The 17,870-nt window shown below is 41.4% G+C and overlaps 2 protein-coding genes across 2 annotated transcripts; both read left to right on the plus strand.

Annotated features, from left to right (window-relative positions):
- Window positions 1-206: 206 nt before the first annotated feature.
- Window positions 207-10,520, plus strand: LOC117461459 (meiotic recombination protein REC8 homolog). The gene is made up of 17 exons (XM_034103330.1): window positions 207-285; window positions 1,190-1,258; window positions 1,346-1,488; window positions 2,159-2,234; window positions 2,329-2,449; window positions 2,564-2,627; window positions 3,574-3,641; window positions 3,733-3,811; window positions 3,900-4,026; window positions 4,102-4,276; window positions 7,382-7,580; window positions 7,977-8,179; window positions 8,303-8,345; window positions 9,011-9,098; window positions 9,545-9,625; window positions 9,749-9,858; window positions 10,097-10,520. Exons 1-17 carry the CDS (start codon window positions 230-232, stop codon window positions 10,198-10,200), a joined length of 1,806 nt encoding a protein of 601 aa, XP_033959221.1. The 5' UTR covers window positions 207-229; the 3' UTR covers window positions 10,201-10,520.
- Window positions 10,521-10,836: 316 nt separating this feature from the next.
- clk2b (CDC-like kinase 2b) lies at window positions 10,837-15,598 on the plus strand. The gene is made up of 11 exons (XM_034102831.1): window positions 10,837-11,290; window positions 11,947-12,037; window positions 12,115-12,181; window positions 12,256-12,372; window positions 12,448-12,614; window positions 12,990-13,084; window positions 13,760-13,889; window positions 13,976-14,058; window positions 14,147-14,226; window positions 14,310-14,400; window positions 14,825-15,598. Exons 1-11 carry the CDS (start codon window positions 11,225-11,227, stop codon window positions 15,005-15,007), a joined length of 1,170 nt encoding a protein of 389 aa, XP_033958722.1. The 5' UTR covers window positions 10,837-11,224; the 3' UTR covers window positions 15,008-15,598.
- Window positions 15,599-17,870: the final 2,272 nt, after the last annotated feature.

A 17,870-nucleotide genomic window follows, 5' to 3' on the forward strand; every position in this document is an offset into this window, starting at 1 on the left:
ATGCATTTGTAATACACGTATATTACATTATGCATTAAAATACTGGTGCCAATATCAAACTTTATTTTCATTACTCACATTGGGACTGACCAATCGGCTTCATTCCTAAAAATAAACAAGGCGACAACAATCATTTTCTGTCCCACAGTATCGAGTGACCCTTCTATAGAGTGGAGTTATATCTGCATTTTTCCAGCTATTTTATTTATTTCCCGAAAGTGTTTCTAAAATGTTTTACTACCCCACCGTCTTGAAGCGTCATTCAGGATGTTTCTCTACAATCTGGTGAGTAAAAAGGTTTTTCTCACTATTTTAAATCGATGAAAAGTTAAGCTCGTGGAGGTAGTTTTTCCTCAAAGGGGTATAAACTACAGTATCGACCCGTTTTTTGTAGTGGTTGATAGAAATACATTTGTGACAGAGAATTATGTTGTAGATTTACTACGGTTCTGATCATTCTAATGAGTCCTTTAAACAAACTAAATATATAGATTAAGAATTAAATGTAACACTTTCCCCCAATCTTTGTTTTATGTTTTTAAGTGAAGGCCACTTATCAGTAGTAGCCTAGTCAAACAGCAAACTGAATATTTGTAAGGGTTTATTCTACAGTATGTTGCGTTGGTTTACTTTCTGTATACGTTTAAAAAAAGAAAAAAAGTCCTGCGGTTACAACCGACGTACTACTTTTTTTTTTTTTTTATAAATTGTATACCATTTTAAAACCTGGATTCCTGATCCTCCATCTTCTAAACTAAAATGGCTTAACAACTGCACATGTACGGTAAAGAACAAAGCCCGCGGTGCAGGTGCATTGGCGGCAAAATATCACTTCTGCCTGCAACAGAGACACTGTTGCTCTACTGTACAGTGTGAGCCTTTGAAGATACTTTTTACAAAAGACAACAGCTTTGAAGATGGAGGTCAAAGGTTGTGTTATGACAAAGGGAGAAAAAAACGCGTGTAGGCATATTGATACAAATATAACACCCTCCTTTTATTTTCTGGTGTTAAACATTTTTCAATTCAAATGAGCTTTATTCACATAGATGTTAGTGCAGACCCACTGACCAAAACTTTAACATATAAATGTAATAATTCAGATTTCAAAAAAGACAACCAACATTAACACAATATTAAAGTGTATGGAAAAACAAATGTATTATAAATAAATGTGTGTTGATTTCAGGCTGGTGGCTACAAAAGGAATCAAAATTCCCCGCCGGGATTTCCTTAAAGTCAACGTGATAGTCACCTGGTAAGAAGATATTTTATTCATTGTCACCTCTTTATAATTGATGGAACTGTGAGTATATGCAGTGACAATAAAGCTAATGCCCTACAGTGATGACATCATGAGCTACGTGCTGCAGCGAGTGCCCCCCCCTCAGCCCGGCCTGCCTCGGCCTCGCTTCTCCCTCTACCTCTCCTCCCTGCTCCAGTACGGCGTCATCCTCGTCTACCACCGTCAGTGTGCTCTCCTGCTGCGTAAGTTATCAACAGACAGTCACTGTCCTCACCAACAGAGCCCGGGACCCCCACTGACACACACCCCTAACCGCTCCCAACAATATACATTACATTTAACGCACATCAATAGAAAATGCTGCGATCCATGGACGTTCCTCTGTATATTCTGCACATTTCTGCTGTCTCAAAACAGCACAGATTTAAATTCTGATACACTGCACATATTTTTAGTAACTTTTCATGTTATTGTTGAACCTACATTTTTGTATATTTTTTATATTTATGTGTCATGTACATTTCAGCAACATTTATTTTAAAATAGTTTCATGAAGTTTTTTGTGCCCCTATTTCTTGCTGCCTTATTCCTCTTACTCTGTTTATGTGTGCACCAACGCACACGCCCTGTATGAGTAAATCTACTTTGCGCCATACAATTTCCAGCAATGATCAATGATATAAAGGAGGTTACAAACCTTGTATCAAAACAAGATCACACACACTAGCTGATTTTGTAAAGACATTTTTGTAAAGAAAGTTGTTATGGGGAATTTAACTGTTTATCCCTTTTTTCCATGCCAAAGAGCATTATAACGCTATCTTGGCTCAATTGTTTAAGTTTCTCAAGTGTCTATGTGATCAAAAGACATCAACAGTTTCAGTTTTTGACTATGAAATTATGTTCTTCCAGAGGAGCTTCAGTCTGTTTTGGTGAAGCTGTTGAAACAGAGGTCGTCCCAGATAATTGACATGGATGAGTCCAGCAGGTGAGTGAGAACAGGTACTCAAAGTTTTGAATCTGCAGTTACAAACTAAAACTAAAAACTGTTTCTTGCTTCTGGACTTCCTGTTTTCTCCCAGACAAGCGTTGGTCTTCCCAGATGCCCTGAATCTCATGGAGGACACAGAAGGAGCTCTGGACCCGTTGTTCGGAGTGATGTTCATGAGGGAAGCCATGCCCAGTCCCAACACACTGATACAGGTACCCAAATATGGAAGGAGATGTAACACTTGTACGGGAAGGTAAAGTTGAAATCATCTAAATATTTGTATGAATGAAATAAGTGTACTGTGTGTATTATGTTGTATTTCTCAGATGGGTCGAGAGTATCAGAGGGAATGGTCTCCTGAGCTTCCAGCTGCTGCTGAACAAAATAGCGGTAAGATGGCTCAATGTGCTGACGGACATTAAAATAAACATGTCTACAGGGCATTTTGTCTTTGCATCAGCGGAAAATAGAATATGTTCTGTAGAAAATAACTTTTAGAGTGATGTATATACCATACAAACTAGTAAATGTGATATTATTCCTAAAATAATAGAGAAATATTACTTAATGAGGGCTCGTTCGGTCTAATTTGAGCTGATAGATAAATACTATAATAGAAGAATAAGAGAAAGTTTGATTACTTCAATTATTTAAAGCAAAATATACATCACACTTATCTTTCAATTGCACCCGGACAATTGCCGTAAACTCCTAAAACACTTTTTTCCTGTTTTACTTTTATTAGAAACCTCGGGGAACATATTGAAGAAGAAACCAAATGTTGAATGATGCAGAGATGTGTACAATAAATGCAGACACAACTAAAACAGATAGCCATAAAGCAAGAATACATGCTGTATCATTTAGACAAGAACAGATAAGAAACTAGAAACACATCATTAAGGCAAACATGTTTGAAATGCTATATCAGGAGAATACACAAGGCCTGTCCTGGTTATCATCAGCGTTAATTCAATGTCAGCTTTACAGAAAGACATACAAAGCATGCCAAGAACTGTACAGTATGTCAGAGTGTAAATACCAACAGGTCACAGGAATAGACAGAGCTCAGATAATGATAAAAAAAGCAGATATCCAGAGCAGAAGGCACAGAGAGACACTGTGGGTCTCATCAGAGCCGACTGCCTTCAACAACAACATCCTCCTCATCAGCCGAGGCCATGATGCGGGGCCACACAATGTTGTGTAGCCACATTTCACCTTCGCATAAGAGAGCACTTTAATTTCAGCTTGAGAAGTTGTGTCCTCTCCTGCTTGTTTGTGTTGCTGTGAAATAATGTTGTTTTTTAACACATGTCAATCATATTTCCCCCAGCCATAACTGCATTCCCAGAAACCATCACCCTGAGAGAGAGGGAGCCTATCGCCATCCCTCCCGCAGAGGTACCGAGTCAAATGCAGTACATACACTTTTCACCTTTTTTGCGGGTTTTCAACTACATCTAATTCTTCTTCTCATTCTACTGAATGCTAGTTCGAGGGCATGGAGCTGGTTGATCAGCACCCAGATACGATTGACATCCTCATGGCCCAGACAGGTCACTTTCCAGAAGGTGCGTTGCGAATCTAGGAGCTCCTTTTCCAGCAAGAGAAGGGTGACAATAAGATAGTTATGGTTTTTCTTTCTTTTACTTTTTCTAGGTGAGGATTTTGATATACTGGAGCAAGGAATGCAGCCAGGAGATCAAGAGATGGATATTGAAAGGGATGTAAGAGAAGAAGACCTGGAGGGAAAGACAACAAGAGATTTCACAGCTTCCACTATTGAGTAAAGTATCTCCATGGAAACGTCAGCAGAAACCCACAGAGCCACACAATAACACTGTGCTTCTCTCTGTGTCAGCTCACAGCACCCCACCCTCTCCACTGAGGACGTCATTCTGCCTCAGGAAGATCCAGGTCTGTCCGGGGAGAAGCCCACATCCCCTTCACACCTGCACACCCCTCCCTCTGTGCCCATCCTCCCCTCCCCACCACATGCAGCCGAGAAACGTCAAAGACCATCTCTACAGTTGAAGGTGCCAGATTTGGGGTTTTCATGTAATCACATCCGTGCAGGAAGTGTTTTTAGAACAAACTTCCTCCTTTTTTTGTTCAAATACAGTGTTGTTTTTATAACGGTATCCATTGATTTCTGGGAATTGGTATCATCATGGTTCCTGTAGATCCTTATGTTAAAAGGCACTGAAGTCAGTCATCTCTAAATAAGGCCTCAATTTGTATTAGAATGCCTAAATCAATGTTTAAAAAGTCAAAGCAGGTTTATTTGGGAAATCTCTATTGAATTGTTAAAGTTTATTTTTCTTGAACAAGACTAGCCCGCTCTTGAATTTGGTAATAAATAGTTTTTAAATCGATTGTGGTCTAATGGTAAAATGCAGTGACGTGCGGTGAGGTTCATGGCTGGTGAGGCACTGACTCTTTCAGAGTCAGATTTACCAATATTATATTTTGACCTTAATCGAAATGTTCGGTTATTTTCAAAAGCTTTTTTAGTCTGATGCTTCGATTCATTTTAAACAGACTGTTCAACAAAAGGATACCCAACATCTAAATATTGGATTGTTCTTTCTTAGTAAGATCCCATGTTCATTAAAATTGTGGTCTTACCTTGACTTGAAGATGAAGTCCATGCTATCCTTCTGGACAACAATCTCCATTACATTTTTGTAAAAGTCCTTCTTATCTTCCTCTAGTTTCAAAAGTCTAGCTCAGGGGTGCCCAACCGTCAACAGGAGTGACAGTCCGCACACACACAAGACCGCAATTATGGCAGAAGCAAAAAAGCCCAAAATATATCATTGTCACTCCGAGTGGTTATTTTTGTATCTATTCCAATTCAAAGTCCATCTGTCTCATCTGCAATGCGAGCGTGGCTTTATCGAAGAAGGGTAATTTAGGAGCGGCATTTCAACAGTGCACAAACGCTACGAGACGGAATTCCCTCCTAATTCTGCCCTACGCTCCAAAAGGGGAGGGGCCTGAAAGGACAGCTACATGCACAGCAGTCCATTTTCACCAGGCCCAACAACAAGAGCAAGGCTGCTACCAGAGCATCTTAACGTGTCAGTCACGTTCTTGCGAAACACATGAAGTCGACGCGCTTTTGGGGACAGTAAAAATAACAGTAGCATTTCAACAGGTTTTTGATATAATAAAAACTCAAGTTAGATACCGTTATTAATCAGCTGTAAGTTTTAGTTTGTTTGAACTTATTCATTATAATTATTGTACAAAATGGTATAAGAATGCAAACTTAAATTGATTATAGTCTATTATCAATTCAGGTTAAGAAACTAGTGTTGCTTGCATCCTATTTTAAAGGCATTTCTTTTTATACTCTACTAAAATGCTACAAAAAAGGGTTTGATTCTATTAATTTTGGCACTTTGGCAGCAGATTCCTGTGTAGCTTCAGATCTGAGTTGTCTTATTAGTAAGCCTAATTTATAATAATAATAATAATACATTGCATTTCGAAGCGCTTTTCCAGGTGCTCAAAGACGCTTTACAGTGGTGATAAAACATGATAAAATAGAATTTAAAAGTTATTAGAACAAGATAAAATAACATTTAAAAGTTATTAAAACAGCAATACAGCATAATTCACAGATTAAAAGCCAGTCTGAAGAGGTGTGTTTTGGTCAGTGTTTTGAAAGTGGGGGGGTCAGTGCAGTCTCTGATGTGTTGTGGGAGGGAGTTCCAGAGGGTGGGGGCAGCGATGGAGAAGGCTCTGTCCCCCCAGGTTCGGAGCTTGGTTTTCTTGGGGATAGAGAGGAGGTTCGCTTCTGATGAGCGAAGGCTGCGGGAAGGGGTGTAGTGGTGGATCAGGTCGGAGAGGTAGGGGGGGGCCTGCTACTTTTGTAGCAACACTATTTTTATATAATGGCAAAGAAAGGGTTCAGAGTCTTTTCTTTTTTCCTGTGTCATATGTGGCAGCACTGTTTCTTGAAAACATTACCCACTGTAGTGACGTGTGAATAAACTCCAACTCTGTATCAACAACACTGTTGTGTAACTTCAGTTAAATACTTGGATGTGTGTAGATTAGAAAGAGGTGAGATAAAGGATCTGCAGTATTTTATGAAGTATTAATCGTACAAAGGTCAGTTTTATACAAGTAGAAGTGTGTATTTACCTGGCAGTAGGCTGTCAGTAATGGCTACGCCTCTCTATTTGGACTGGTAGATTTCGGCAGACTGGCTACTTTAAAACTAGCTCTCGATTAAAAAAAGGTTGGGCACCCCTGATCTAGCTTGTTGTCTGCGTAGAATAACAGTAGCAACAAGAACCTGTGGGCTCACGTGCGCCCCCTTCAGTGCGGCAGAGGTTATGGCTGCCTCTCCTGGTGCTTTTTTCATTGCCGTTGTATGATGAGACCAGCGTGCCTAAATATCATATATAGCCTACGTGAAATAAGTTATTTAGAGACTGGATGGCGAGGATAAATGTAATAAAGGGATCTACAAACATTACATTGGTGACATAGAGTGAGATGGTGCAGGCATGCGCTTAGGGCCCGCTTCCTGCCAGTTTCTGTGGGGTGACACATTCTGAGGTGAGGCAGAGCTCATCTGTGCCTCACCTCACCCCACAGTAACTGGCTTGAGCGCGCTCACAAAATAAGTGCCCGCGCTACATTAGTGCCCGCGCTCCAGCCAGTTACTGCGGGCTTACGTGAGGCAGAGCTCGTCCCTGCCTCACTCCTCATCGCTCCCATGTAGTTGTAGCGGAGCTCGGCCAATTTGCTGATTTTGACTATAAAAAGCGATTGGAATCATACAGAAATCACACTTACAACACAGATCAGTGGAGACATTTTATTATTATTACTATTTAGTTTTACTTTAGTTGTTTTTCCGTTACATTGGAGTATGTCAGGTGAGGCCCTGCCTCCCCTGACTGCACGTCGCTGGTAAAATGTCTATTGGCGGGGTCTCCTGATAAACTCACAACATTAACACAAATTACATTTTAAGCTGCTAGGATAAATAAATGTCATCAAAAGGGATTTTTCCCAACCTGGCAACCCAATGGCTGTTCTCATTTTAGAGAGACATTCAATTAAATGCCTTTAACAGCTGGAGGAAAGTTAGGGTTGATTTCCATCCCTCCCATTGCCAGGATGTGCCCACTCCAGAGGTGCAGATGAAGAGGAGGAAGAGGCAGCTGATCTTCTTCGACCCGGAGACGCAGATCCCAGAGCAGGTCCAGCAGGAGCAGATCGAGGACCCTCATATTGAGACAGGACCTCGTCTTACTTTGCAGCCGCCTTCTCAGAGGCTGCCCTCTGCTGCTGAGCTCTTCAATAATCCCTGCACACGTCAGTAACAATCCTTGAATACAAATCTGATTTCACACCAGTGTTTAAAACCATGTTCATCATAAACACTGAACATCCTTCTTCCTGTGTTACACTGTAAAAAATGTTGTTGTTTTTTTGCCATGAAACAGTTCAGAAGACTTCCTGTATACTGTATTACAACAGTGGCACCAATTTTAAAATATGATTAACTTCTTTTAACAGCTTCTTTTAAGTCATATTATTTTTCATTGATGATGATATCTATTACATTTTTATACACATTTTTGATATGAAGTGAGGGTTTTTTGTCACTTCAATTTTGCTTGTGCACATCTACAACTACTGCTGTTTAAAGTTGTGATACATGTTACCTTTTTTCAAAAATCTACATTGATTTTATTTTCCACCTCGCAGCCTTGCCTGAAGAGTTGCTGTTACTATGGAAACAGGCTGCGACCATCACGCCTCTCTCAGGCTCGGACCTGCAGGTCGGGGAGAGAGGGCCCGAGTCCACCGACTCCGAAAAGGAGAGAGAGCATGCGATGGTGGAGGCGGCAGAGGAGGTGGAAGCACGGGAAGGAAAGGATGCAGGTGCCGCCCTCAGCCCCTATAGTGAGGTGTGGAAGAATGTTTATTTGTTTGTTTGTGTGTGTGACAATGGGATCAATAACTGTGAAGCCTCTTTGTGTAGGGAGAAGATTAAGTAATGTGTGTGTGTGTGTTTTTGTGTGTGAATACAGTTCCGCCGAGATGTGGTAGACCTGGAGATGAACGGATTTTCAGGTAAACATTGTGTAAAACAAAACAAACATGAAAGTGTGCTGGGGGTGAAGTGTGTGTCCACATCAGTTGCTTTTACACGGAAACTGAACCGAATTCGATATCAAAAAAGTATTCCGTTCACACGCAATCGGCTCAATAAACGTGTCCGTCCACACAAGACCGCACAACTATAGGTTGCCTGGGCAGATGAAACGAAGATGTCATCTTCGTGCTCATCCGAGTCGGATAAGAGGAACTCAGAGGCATCCTCTTCATCCTCCTCCATATAATCCAGCTGTAGGACATCCTCCGCGGGTGGAACCACGGTGAGGAGCCCCAGCTTGACACAGCGCAGGGCTCCGCTCTCGCGGCTCTTGTGACGAATTAATGCAAAATCCAGGATTCGACACCCCAACCATCAAAATACGGAGCGAAAAGTTTAACCACAAGAATCCAGACTATATGAGCTACCACTAAACGACTCACAGTCTGAAAATTACCATTAAAACAACCCTGGACGCTTTAAACATTATTTTAAGGTGTAAACCTTTCATTTTCAAATGCGCGTTCCCGTGACAAGGGGTGCATTTCACGGGGTTCAGAGGTGGGGGATAGGCATGTCGGCAAGCCTACAGGGAACGAATACAAGCTAATATAATATCTAAAATGGTGTGTGTGTTTATCAGACCCTGATACAATGCTGGAGAGATCTGACCAAAGGGAGTCGTCTCGAATCAGAGACATGTCCCCCATGTTCTCACCCGAGAAAGAAGGGTAGGTACCGAAGATGTGAGTGCAGCAAGGATGGGTAACACATAGCGATGTGAAGGTAAATGGGTTAAAATAAATACCGCAGATTGAACACATTACCACATTTGGCACTAACTTCAGCCAGATCTTTACCATACATTTCATGACAGTCAAAAAAGGGCTACTATATTACACTGACTGCAGTATGGGAAGCCGTTTGAGTTTATATTCCATATCCTCGATGTCCTCCTCTACTCTGCCCTTACATACACTATATGGACATTTGATCAGTGAGCTGCAAGAGCTCTGACATGTTTGTAGTTGCGTCCATTTTATTGTATACGGTCCAATATTTTCTGTATTTGAATCCAAAATACTTTAAAAAATACACAATTTGCCATGTACATTCAGTCACTGAGTGCTCTTTAAATGAAGTGCTGTCATGTTTATGTGCACATGTGTGTGTTCAGGCCTGCTGTCCCCAGGTCCCTGAAGGACATCCCAGAGGTGGTGGACGAGCTCCTGGAGAGAGCTGCAGCAGAGTCTCCTGGGTAATGACATTGAACGCATCACTATTACTCACTCAGTTGAAGCTGTATGGTCATTTCCCCCAGTCTTTGCATTTAGTAACACTTTGGAGATAAGAATATGATCGTGTGTTTTTGTGTGTGTAGGCTGCCGTTCGATATCCCAGAGAATGAAGAGGGGCACGTGGTGTTTGCCTCTCTCCTGCCGCCAGACGCAAACCGCAGAACTGTCAGCAAAAGCTTCATGAGGCTGCTGGGTGAGGTGTTAGTTAGTCAATCATCCCATTTCTCATGTTGAAATTGTGTTTCTGTTACACTCATCAACACAAGAGGAAGCTGTTGAATCCACAAAGCTGAGGGAGGTGGAGGTGTCATTTATGATGAGTTGAGCTGAAGAGGCAATATCACTTAATGGTTCATGGAGAGATTTTGATATGATCTAGTTGTGTTAGACTTTAGTTTTATTTACAGTGGAGTTGTTTGTGTTGTCTGCAGAGTCTTTAACAGCCAAGAGGGTCCGCGCAGAGCAGGACGAGCCTTATGGAGACATTTTGATATTCCCCGGACTAAACTACGAGGAGCAGTGCCAAACTTTGTGATGTGTTCATAATCACTGAAAGGATATTTTTGATGTTACCGTTTTTATCAGAGATTGTATTTAAAAATATCAAATATACTAAACATTTATAGAAATCAAATGTTTTGTTACTGATCACTTCATGAGATTTGTTATTTGTGTTAAAATGGTTGGAATAATTCAGGTTTTTAAAACACTTTTTACCTGCTGTTTCATGTAATGAAATAGCCAAATGCAAATCATTGGTCCACTTTGTTACTGTGACCAACACGTTGTATCAAGTTTAGGAGATTTCAGACGAGTATTTTAACATTTCTTATGGTTCTATTTTTCACTTTTTTATACACCTCATATTGTTCAATTGGCTAATGTGACCCTTTGAACATGAACTACAAAATAAAAACTTTATAAGAGCAGTGTCAGTTATTTGTGTGTAGAAAGCATGCACTGTTTATTTAAAGGTATGTGTTTTATGTATAGCAGGACAGGTGTGGGAAAACATGTTGCGGGGGTTAAGGAGGTGCAAGGAGGAGAGTGAGTAAAGTGGAGTGAAACTGGATCTCTCCTCCCCCAAACCACATCTTGATTCTCCTCTGAAGACTTTCTCAGGGTGTTGTGACCAAAGTTTATTATTAGCATCTGTCTGCGCTCTCTCTTCTCACCCTCTCTCTGTCCTCCTCCTGTCTCGTTTCTGTCTGGCGCTTTCTGATTTTCTATTGCGCTTCAACTTTCTTGTTCACTTTTGTTTGATTTTTATCTTAAGCTAGTTTCTCTCCTGTCAGTTGCGTCTCACTTTCGCATCTGGTTTCTGCTGACAGCATTGGGAGCTATATTTTACTTTGTCTCAACTCCAAGTCCTCTAGTTTTACTGTGCCAGTTCTGCTTTATACTTGTACCGTCCGGTCCTTTGTGCCTTTTCTCTCCTGCTGATCTAGTTTTTGTGCTTTTGCTTCACCTGCTTCTCTCCTTTTTCTTTACATCCTCCCTCCATCCTCTTCTCTTCCACTCAAGCTCTTCTCATCTCAGAGGAGCTCTGCTTCTGCGTCATGGGAAAGACAGAGCTGTGCTCTCTCTATAAAGGATTTCTGGACTGTATATGCCTCTGCCTCTCTGTGAGTATCTCCATTTTGCTGGCTTCGATTTCTTTCCAAACACACTTATGTCACCTCTGTATCATCATTGTTGACCTCCGCACTATGTGGTGAGGTTGAACTCATCGTTCGTTCTTTAAGCTCCACAAATCCCGTGCAGACTGTTTACATGCGTCACCTGCTGTCTATTTCGTGGCCCGTGTCCTGCATAAGTGTCTCCTCAGCACATGCTGGGCTTCTGATATTAATAACAGTCTCAGAATGCCGATGGAAATAGAGCCTCTGCTCCTCCAAAGAGGGCAGAAGCCAGTTGACTTTTTTTATTAACCTCCTTTGGAACAATGTTGGGTCATTAGGCTCAAACTTAATGTAGAAGCTGGAAAACTGGAGATTGAAAAATGTATCACGTCTGAATTTAGAGCCGTTTTTAAGACATACACGACATAAAGCTTCTTTCAATGTGAATATGTTTCACTGCGTGCACGTTTGTCTTCATGCAGGTTTAAATGTATCACTGATGACAGAGTGTAAATCCTCCTGATGACCTTTGGCCTTCAGGGTCAAATGCCACTCACTCTGTTTCAGTCTTTAGTTGAGCGGTGTAGAAAGGCACTGACGCAGATTGATCTCTGTCCAGATATTTACTCCGCTCGTCATGAATTTGAATTTGTTTCCAGCGGAGAAGCAGCGAGTCTGATTGCGACAATGAGAGGGACACTGAGAATGGCCACCTGATCTACAGGAGCGGGGACGTCCTGGAAGACAGATGTAGGTATCAGTTCGGAAGTGCTGGCAACCGTCGTAAAAATGCTCCAGCTTTAATTTCGCCTCAATCTGTCTCACAGATGAGATAGTCAACACTTTAGGTGAGGGGACCTTTGGGAAGGTGGTGCAATGTACGGACCACAGCAGGTAACCTGCTTCATCTAATAAAGAAGGCTTGACAGATCTGCAACATGCGTTCATTGATTTGTTTTGACACACAGAGGAGGGAGTCAAATTGCTCTGAAGATCATTAAAAACCTGGATAAATACAGAGAGGCAGCCAAACTGGAAATCAATGTCCTGGAGAAGATCAGCGAGAGAGATCCAGACAACAGAAAGTGAGTAGTTAGTAATTTTGACTCTTTTTCTGTCTTATACATCTACATTATCTCATTATTTTATTTCCCCATCAGTCACTGTGTGCGGATGCAGGACTGGTTTGACTACTACGGCCATGTGTGCATCTCTTTTGAGCTGCTGTCTCTCAGCACCTTCGACTTCTTGAAGGCAAACAACTTCCTGCCTTATCCCATTAACCAGATCCGACACATGGCCCAGCAGATCTGCCACGCTGTCAGCTGTGAGTGCAGCATGCAGCATGCATCACACCCCCCCCCCCCCGCACCGCTTTTCCTCCTTACTGCTAAATCAATGTCACCCACCAATGAGAGTAAGCAGATTAACTTCTGACGGATGATGCAGCAGCCACCAGGCAGGTAGATGTTTACCTGAAGATGATAGAAGTGTTTTTGATTTACATCATCACACAAGATTAAAGGGGTAGACAAACACATCCAGGGGTGGGTGTCTGATAAAATGTCTCACTATCTTTGTCACTGACATTTATTATCCCCTACGAATCCATCACGTCTGTTTCTGTGAAGAAAAAACTCAGACAGACGGGGTGTTGGCTCGTCAGATGACTGTAATCTTCCTCTCTGTCTCTCTGCTGCAGTTCTCCATGACAACAAGCTGACTCACACCGACCTGAAGCCGGAGAACATCCTCTTTGTGATCTCTGACTACAGCTTCATATACAACGCTGAGAAGGTACACAACTGCAGGCTGGCACCTTCAGGGGATAGAGAAAATAAGGATGTTGAACAAGCTGGGATAAATGCAGGCAGAGCAACCTGAAATTTGTTTTGTTGTTAAATTAGCAGCAGATCCGGTGTTTATCCAGGTTGTGTTTGCTAAACTAAGTGGGACAATGTGTGGCATACTTTAGGAGATTTGTTTTTTTATAAATCCTGTACCCTGTTTGGTAATTGGTGAGATCTTTGCTGCAATATAGCTTGAAAGACTCTGGGGAAAAGAGGGGAAAACACATTTTGAACATTAAAGCATGTAAACATGTCACAGTAGAGGCTCAACATACAAATATGAACCTGAAAATAAGCATAAATATCAATTTTAAAGGTTGTAACAAAACCTGTGGTGAGCCATGCAAGAAAAGTTAGACATTTTGTGAAAAATGCTGAGGGCCTTTTCACTTTCCTGGTGAGAGTGAGATGAGAGGGCAATTTAACTTTCATGTATTAACTTAGGAAAGCTTCCCATATATACAGGCTTGAAGTACAGGTTGGTCACATGTCATTAGCTCAAGTTTAGCAGCTGGATTGTTTGTACAGTTGTAAATCTGTTCCTGTAGCATAGTGTATGTGTGCACAGTTTAACTTGAGTCCTTTAGATCTGTTGGCTTGTTTCCTTTCCGTCTTCCTCCAGAAGTGTAATGAGCGGAGAATAAAAGACACCACAGTGCGGCTGGTCGACTTTGGCAGCGCCACCTTTGACCACGAGCACCACTCCACCGTCATCTCTACGCGTCATTACCGAGCTCCAGAGGTCATTCTGGGTGAGAGATGTGGATAATATAATAATCAGGGAGTACCCAGGAGTTGTTCTTATCTTTGAACATGTTGTCCCTTCTCTCTCCCACAGAGTTGGGTTGGAGTCACCCATGTGATGTGTGGAGTATCGGCTGCATCCTGTTTGAATATTACGCAGGCTTCACACTGTACCAGGTCACATGTATGATTATATTAGTAAAATGACAGCATGATATAAATAGTTAATTCTGTATCTTTTTTACATGATTATCTTCACTTTTAGACTCATGACAACAAGGAGCATCTTGCTATGATGGAGAGCATACAGGGACCACTTCCTCAGAGTATGATACAGAAAACTAGGTAACACACTCCTCTTCACTGCTGCACGAACGCACATGCAAACAAAAATCACTTCATTACAAACACTTTTTTTTTCTTCACAGAAAGCAGAAGTATTTCCACCGTGGGCGTCTCGACTGGAACGAGTGCTCCAAGGCCGGACGCTATGTGAAAGCCAAGTGCAAACCATTAAGGGTGAGCAGAGGCAGGGGCAAACGAACACTTTTTTGGTCAGCACATTTCATTCCACACTGAAGCACAACCTTTGGCATGATGTGGAGCTACCCGAGAACATGCTGCAACAAAAAAGATATGGATTGTGCAGAGATAAAAAAAAATCAGACACACACTTAGGAGACACTTGGATAAAACATGTAAAGTCATGAATAAGTAGGAATACAAATGTAAATACTGCAACAACCACGACCAGTATGAATTAATAATGCATGTCAATTATAACTATTAGAAAAAGAAGAGTGAAATAAAATCATAATTGAAAACAACAGTGAAAAATAACATCACGTGGTTTATAATCAATACAAATGTTTTAGTTTGTTGGTTTACAAATGGAAAGTACATTTATACCCTTATGACTTGTTTCTCTCTATGCCTTTTCCAGAAGTACCTGTCCTCACACGGGACAGAGCACCACCAGTTGTTCTTCCTCTTGGAGAGGATGCTGGAGTATGAGCCATCGACACGCACCTCGCTGTGCTCCGCCCTGTCTCACCCCTTCTTCCTGCCTCTCCTTCATCCAGGACGGAGCCACGTCTGGAGGAACAGCTGTGATACGAGCAGATGACCCTGAACAGACCCTAGACCCCGAGGACCAGTGGCAGACTGGCCATCGGGACGTTCGGGACCCCGGCACCCCGTTGACAATTTACTAGCGGTACCCAAGTGGGCCGGTCGGATAAGTCACTAGCACCCGCTCATATTTGTCTGCCGTTTGGGCGCAGTTAGCTAAAAGTGTTGCGAGTGAAAGAAGTCAAAGAAATACAAGACAGTTACATTTGTTTATCAGAAAGATTAAACATTGTTAAAGGGTTTTGCACCCCTTCAAATGCTAACCAGTTTTTGATACTGGCTCAACAGTTTCAGACTTTCTTAAAAGGTGATTTTTTTCAATGTAATATTGTTGCATTTTAACGCAGTTAAGTGCAAATTGATTTAAAAAAGGGCACTGTGTTTCATCAAAACAAAAATGTAACTTGCATTACTTGATTTTTACGGAATCTTTTTTGTGGGAAATAAATATACAAGAATGGAAGTAAATGGGCTTAAACCTGCTGATCCTCACATGCAAGTAGATTGAGTCTTCTTCAAAATGTAAACGAAATAAAAGTAAATGTATCTCTAAAATTTAGAGGATATAGATACAAAAACGTAAGAAATGGAATTTTTTGTTTGTCTCTTTTTCAATAAAATGTGTATGAAATTACTTGTTCAGTAGTTTAATAAATTTGTCACACACACAAACACACAAACAAACAAACACACAGACAGACACACAGAGGCATATTGATGGAGTGCAGCGCAGCAGAGAGCACGGTCACAAGGCTGAGAGAGTGTGTGCTCGCCAGTTTTCCTCTCCAGCCTTGGCAGAGATGAGAGACGTAGTCAGTCAATGTGTGTTTGAATGAATGGGCCCTTATTTCTTGTGTGTGTGTGTGTGTGTGTGTGTGTGTGTGTGTGTGTGTGTGTGTGTGTGTGTGTGTGTGTGTGTGTGTGTGTGTGTGTGTGTGTGTGTGTGTGTGTGTGTGTGTGTGTGTGTGTGTGTGTCTGTGTGTCTGTTTGTGATTTGTCCGAGAAATACAACTTAGCTAAATATTTAGGTTTAGGGTTGTTAATGTGCTCGACCTCGGTTTATCCCACCTGTGGAGAAATACTGCTGACACAGGGCCGCTGCTCGAGTGAACTGATCCCAGATCTGTCTGTGAACATTAGCTGGAGGAGGCGTGGCTTTTCTCTGTGATCTTGTTAAAGCATTAAAGCGTCCTCATCTCACCTTCAGAAACTTAAGCAAAGGGGGAAAGGGTAAGAGGTAAACCAGAGCTTGAGGGACTGGAAGTGGGTTGGATGAAATATTCAGAGGTCATGTGTGTGCTAAATAGGGCAGTGGAGTAGGTCATAAAAACAAATCTCACCAAGGGGACTCAATTAAAGACATTCACAACACAGAAAATATGTCATGGGTAACACTTCAGTCATTCATCAGCTGTATACACATGTTAAATGGTTCATTACATTTTAATTTAACCAACTAGAATAAAAGACAACTATGTAAAACATTACAATAAAATTTCTTTCTTTGGAGACGTTATCCATTATTTTGTTGTTTGTTTTTCAGCAGCTTACAACTATATTGAATACCATCATAAAAACATACATCATTTATTATATGGTGGTACTTATACAAACTTAAAGTAAAATAGTGTTGACTCTTTTCGCCCTTTAATAACAGGCACACATCTGCAAACTGCAATTAATCAATAATAAAACCAATTGATTAAGTCAGACTATTGATGAATAAGGATTTTTAGAGGGGAATTATTGATAAAGTAGGGTTAAAAAGAGGGGGATTGAAAGGAAGAAGCCTGAGCATTGTAATGATGTTGTTTGATGGAGATTTGGGAGAGTCTGACCTCAACCTGTCACTCTCTCCTCAATTGTTTGGGTCCAGTTGTTAATACTTCTCTCTGATCTCTCAGTGATTTATATGCTGCCGTCTCAGGCCTGACTCGCGCTTTCCAGGAGCCGCTTTGTTTCATTTCCTCTCAGAAACTTTCATCTCTGAATATCCACTCAGCAAAATACCGATTACGCTTTTGAAAGGAACTGAATCTTGAGAAGAATCTGTTGAAGTGTAATAGCTTTCTGGTTGGCTGAGTTTAAAGACCAGTTTCTAAATGTATTGCTTTTCTTCTAGAATACAAAACAAAATGCAGATAACGCAGCACCATGAGAACTCTAATTCCACAGGACCAACGCTGATGTCAAGCCTATGGACCCATGTGTGTGTCACTCAACATGACATTAGCTCACGTCTTAATCTTCATCACAAAGGCGTTAGTCGTTCATTACCTGCCAACGCTAACGAGATTCCCCTGGGTAAGTCCTCTAAGTGGTAGTCTGTTCAGGAGGGTTGCGTGGTGTTGACGAGAAGCAAAGGCTGAAACCTGGTAAATAAAACAGTGATTTACTTCAGTGAGGGTCACAAAACACAAAAACAACTTCTAGTGGAGGGTTTTTTTGTTTCTACTTTATTCTTTTCTAAAGCGTCGGGGGATTGTCTGGTTGCAGTGGAGGCCATCTGGCTGGAGCTTTACCAGGATTTTCTCTGTGAGCCTTTGGCCAACTGTGACCACCTGCATGGGTAAGATAACTGTCGATGGATGGACATTTTGATTGGGTTGTGGGTGGATATTTAGTGGTCTGAAGGAGGAATATGTAGATTATGTTTGAGTCTGACGTTTGTCTGTTTTTGTCCCTTTAAAGTGACCATATTTCTCTTTTAGTAACTCCCTCTATGAAAAACACTTAATCTTTATTTAACATTTGTTACACTGCATGTGTGTATGAGTGTGTTCACTCAGTCTGCGTGTCTAAACCTTGTCCTTGTCCTTGGCAGGTCTCAAACTTCTTGCCGCCACAAGACATGAGAT

The sequence above is a fragment of the Pseudochaenichthys georgianus genome, chromosome 16 (genome assembly GCF_902827115.2).
Source record: "Pseudochaenichthys georgianus chromosome 16, fPseGeo1.2, whole genome shotgun sequence".
Taxonomy (NCBI): Eukaryota; Metazoa; Chordata; class Actinopteri; order Perciformes; family Channichthyidae; genus Pseudochaenichthys; species Pseudochaenichthys georgianus.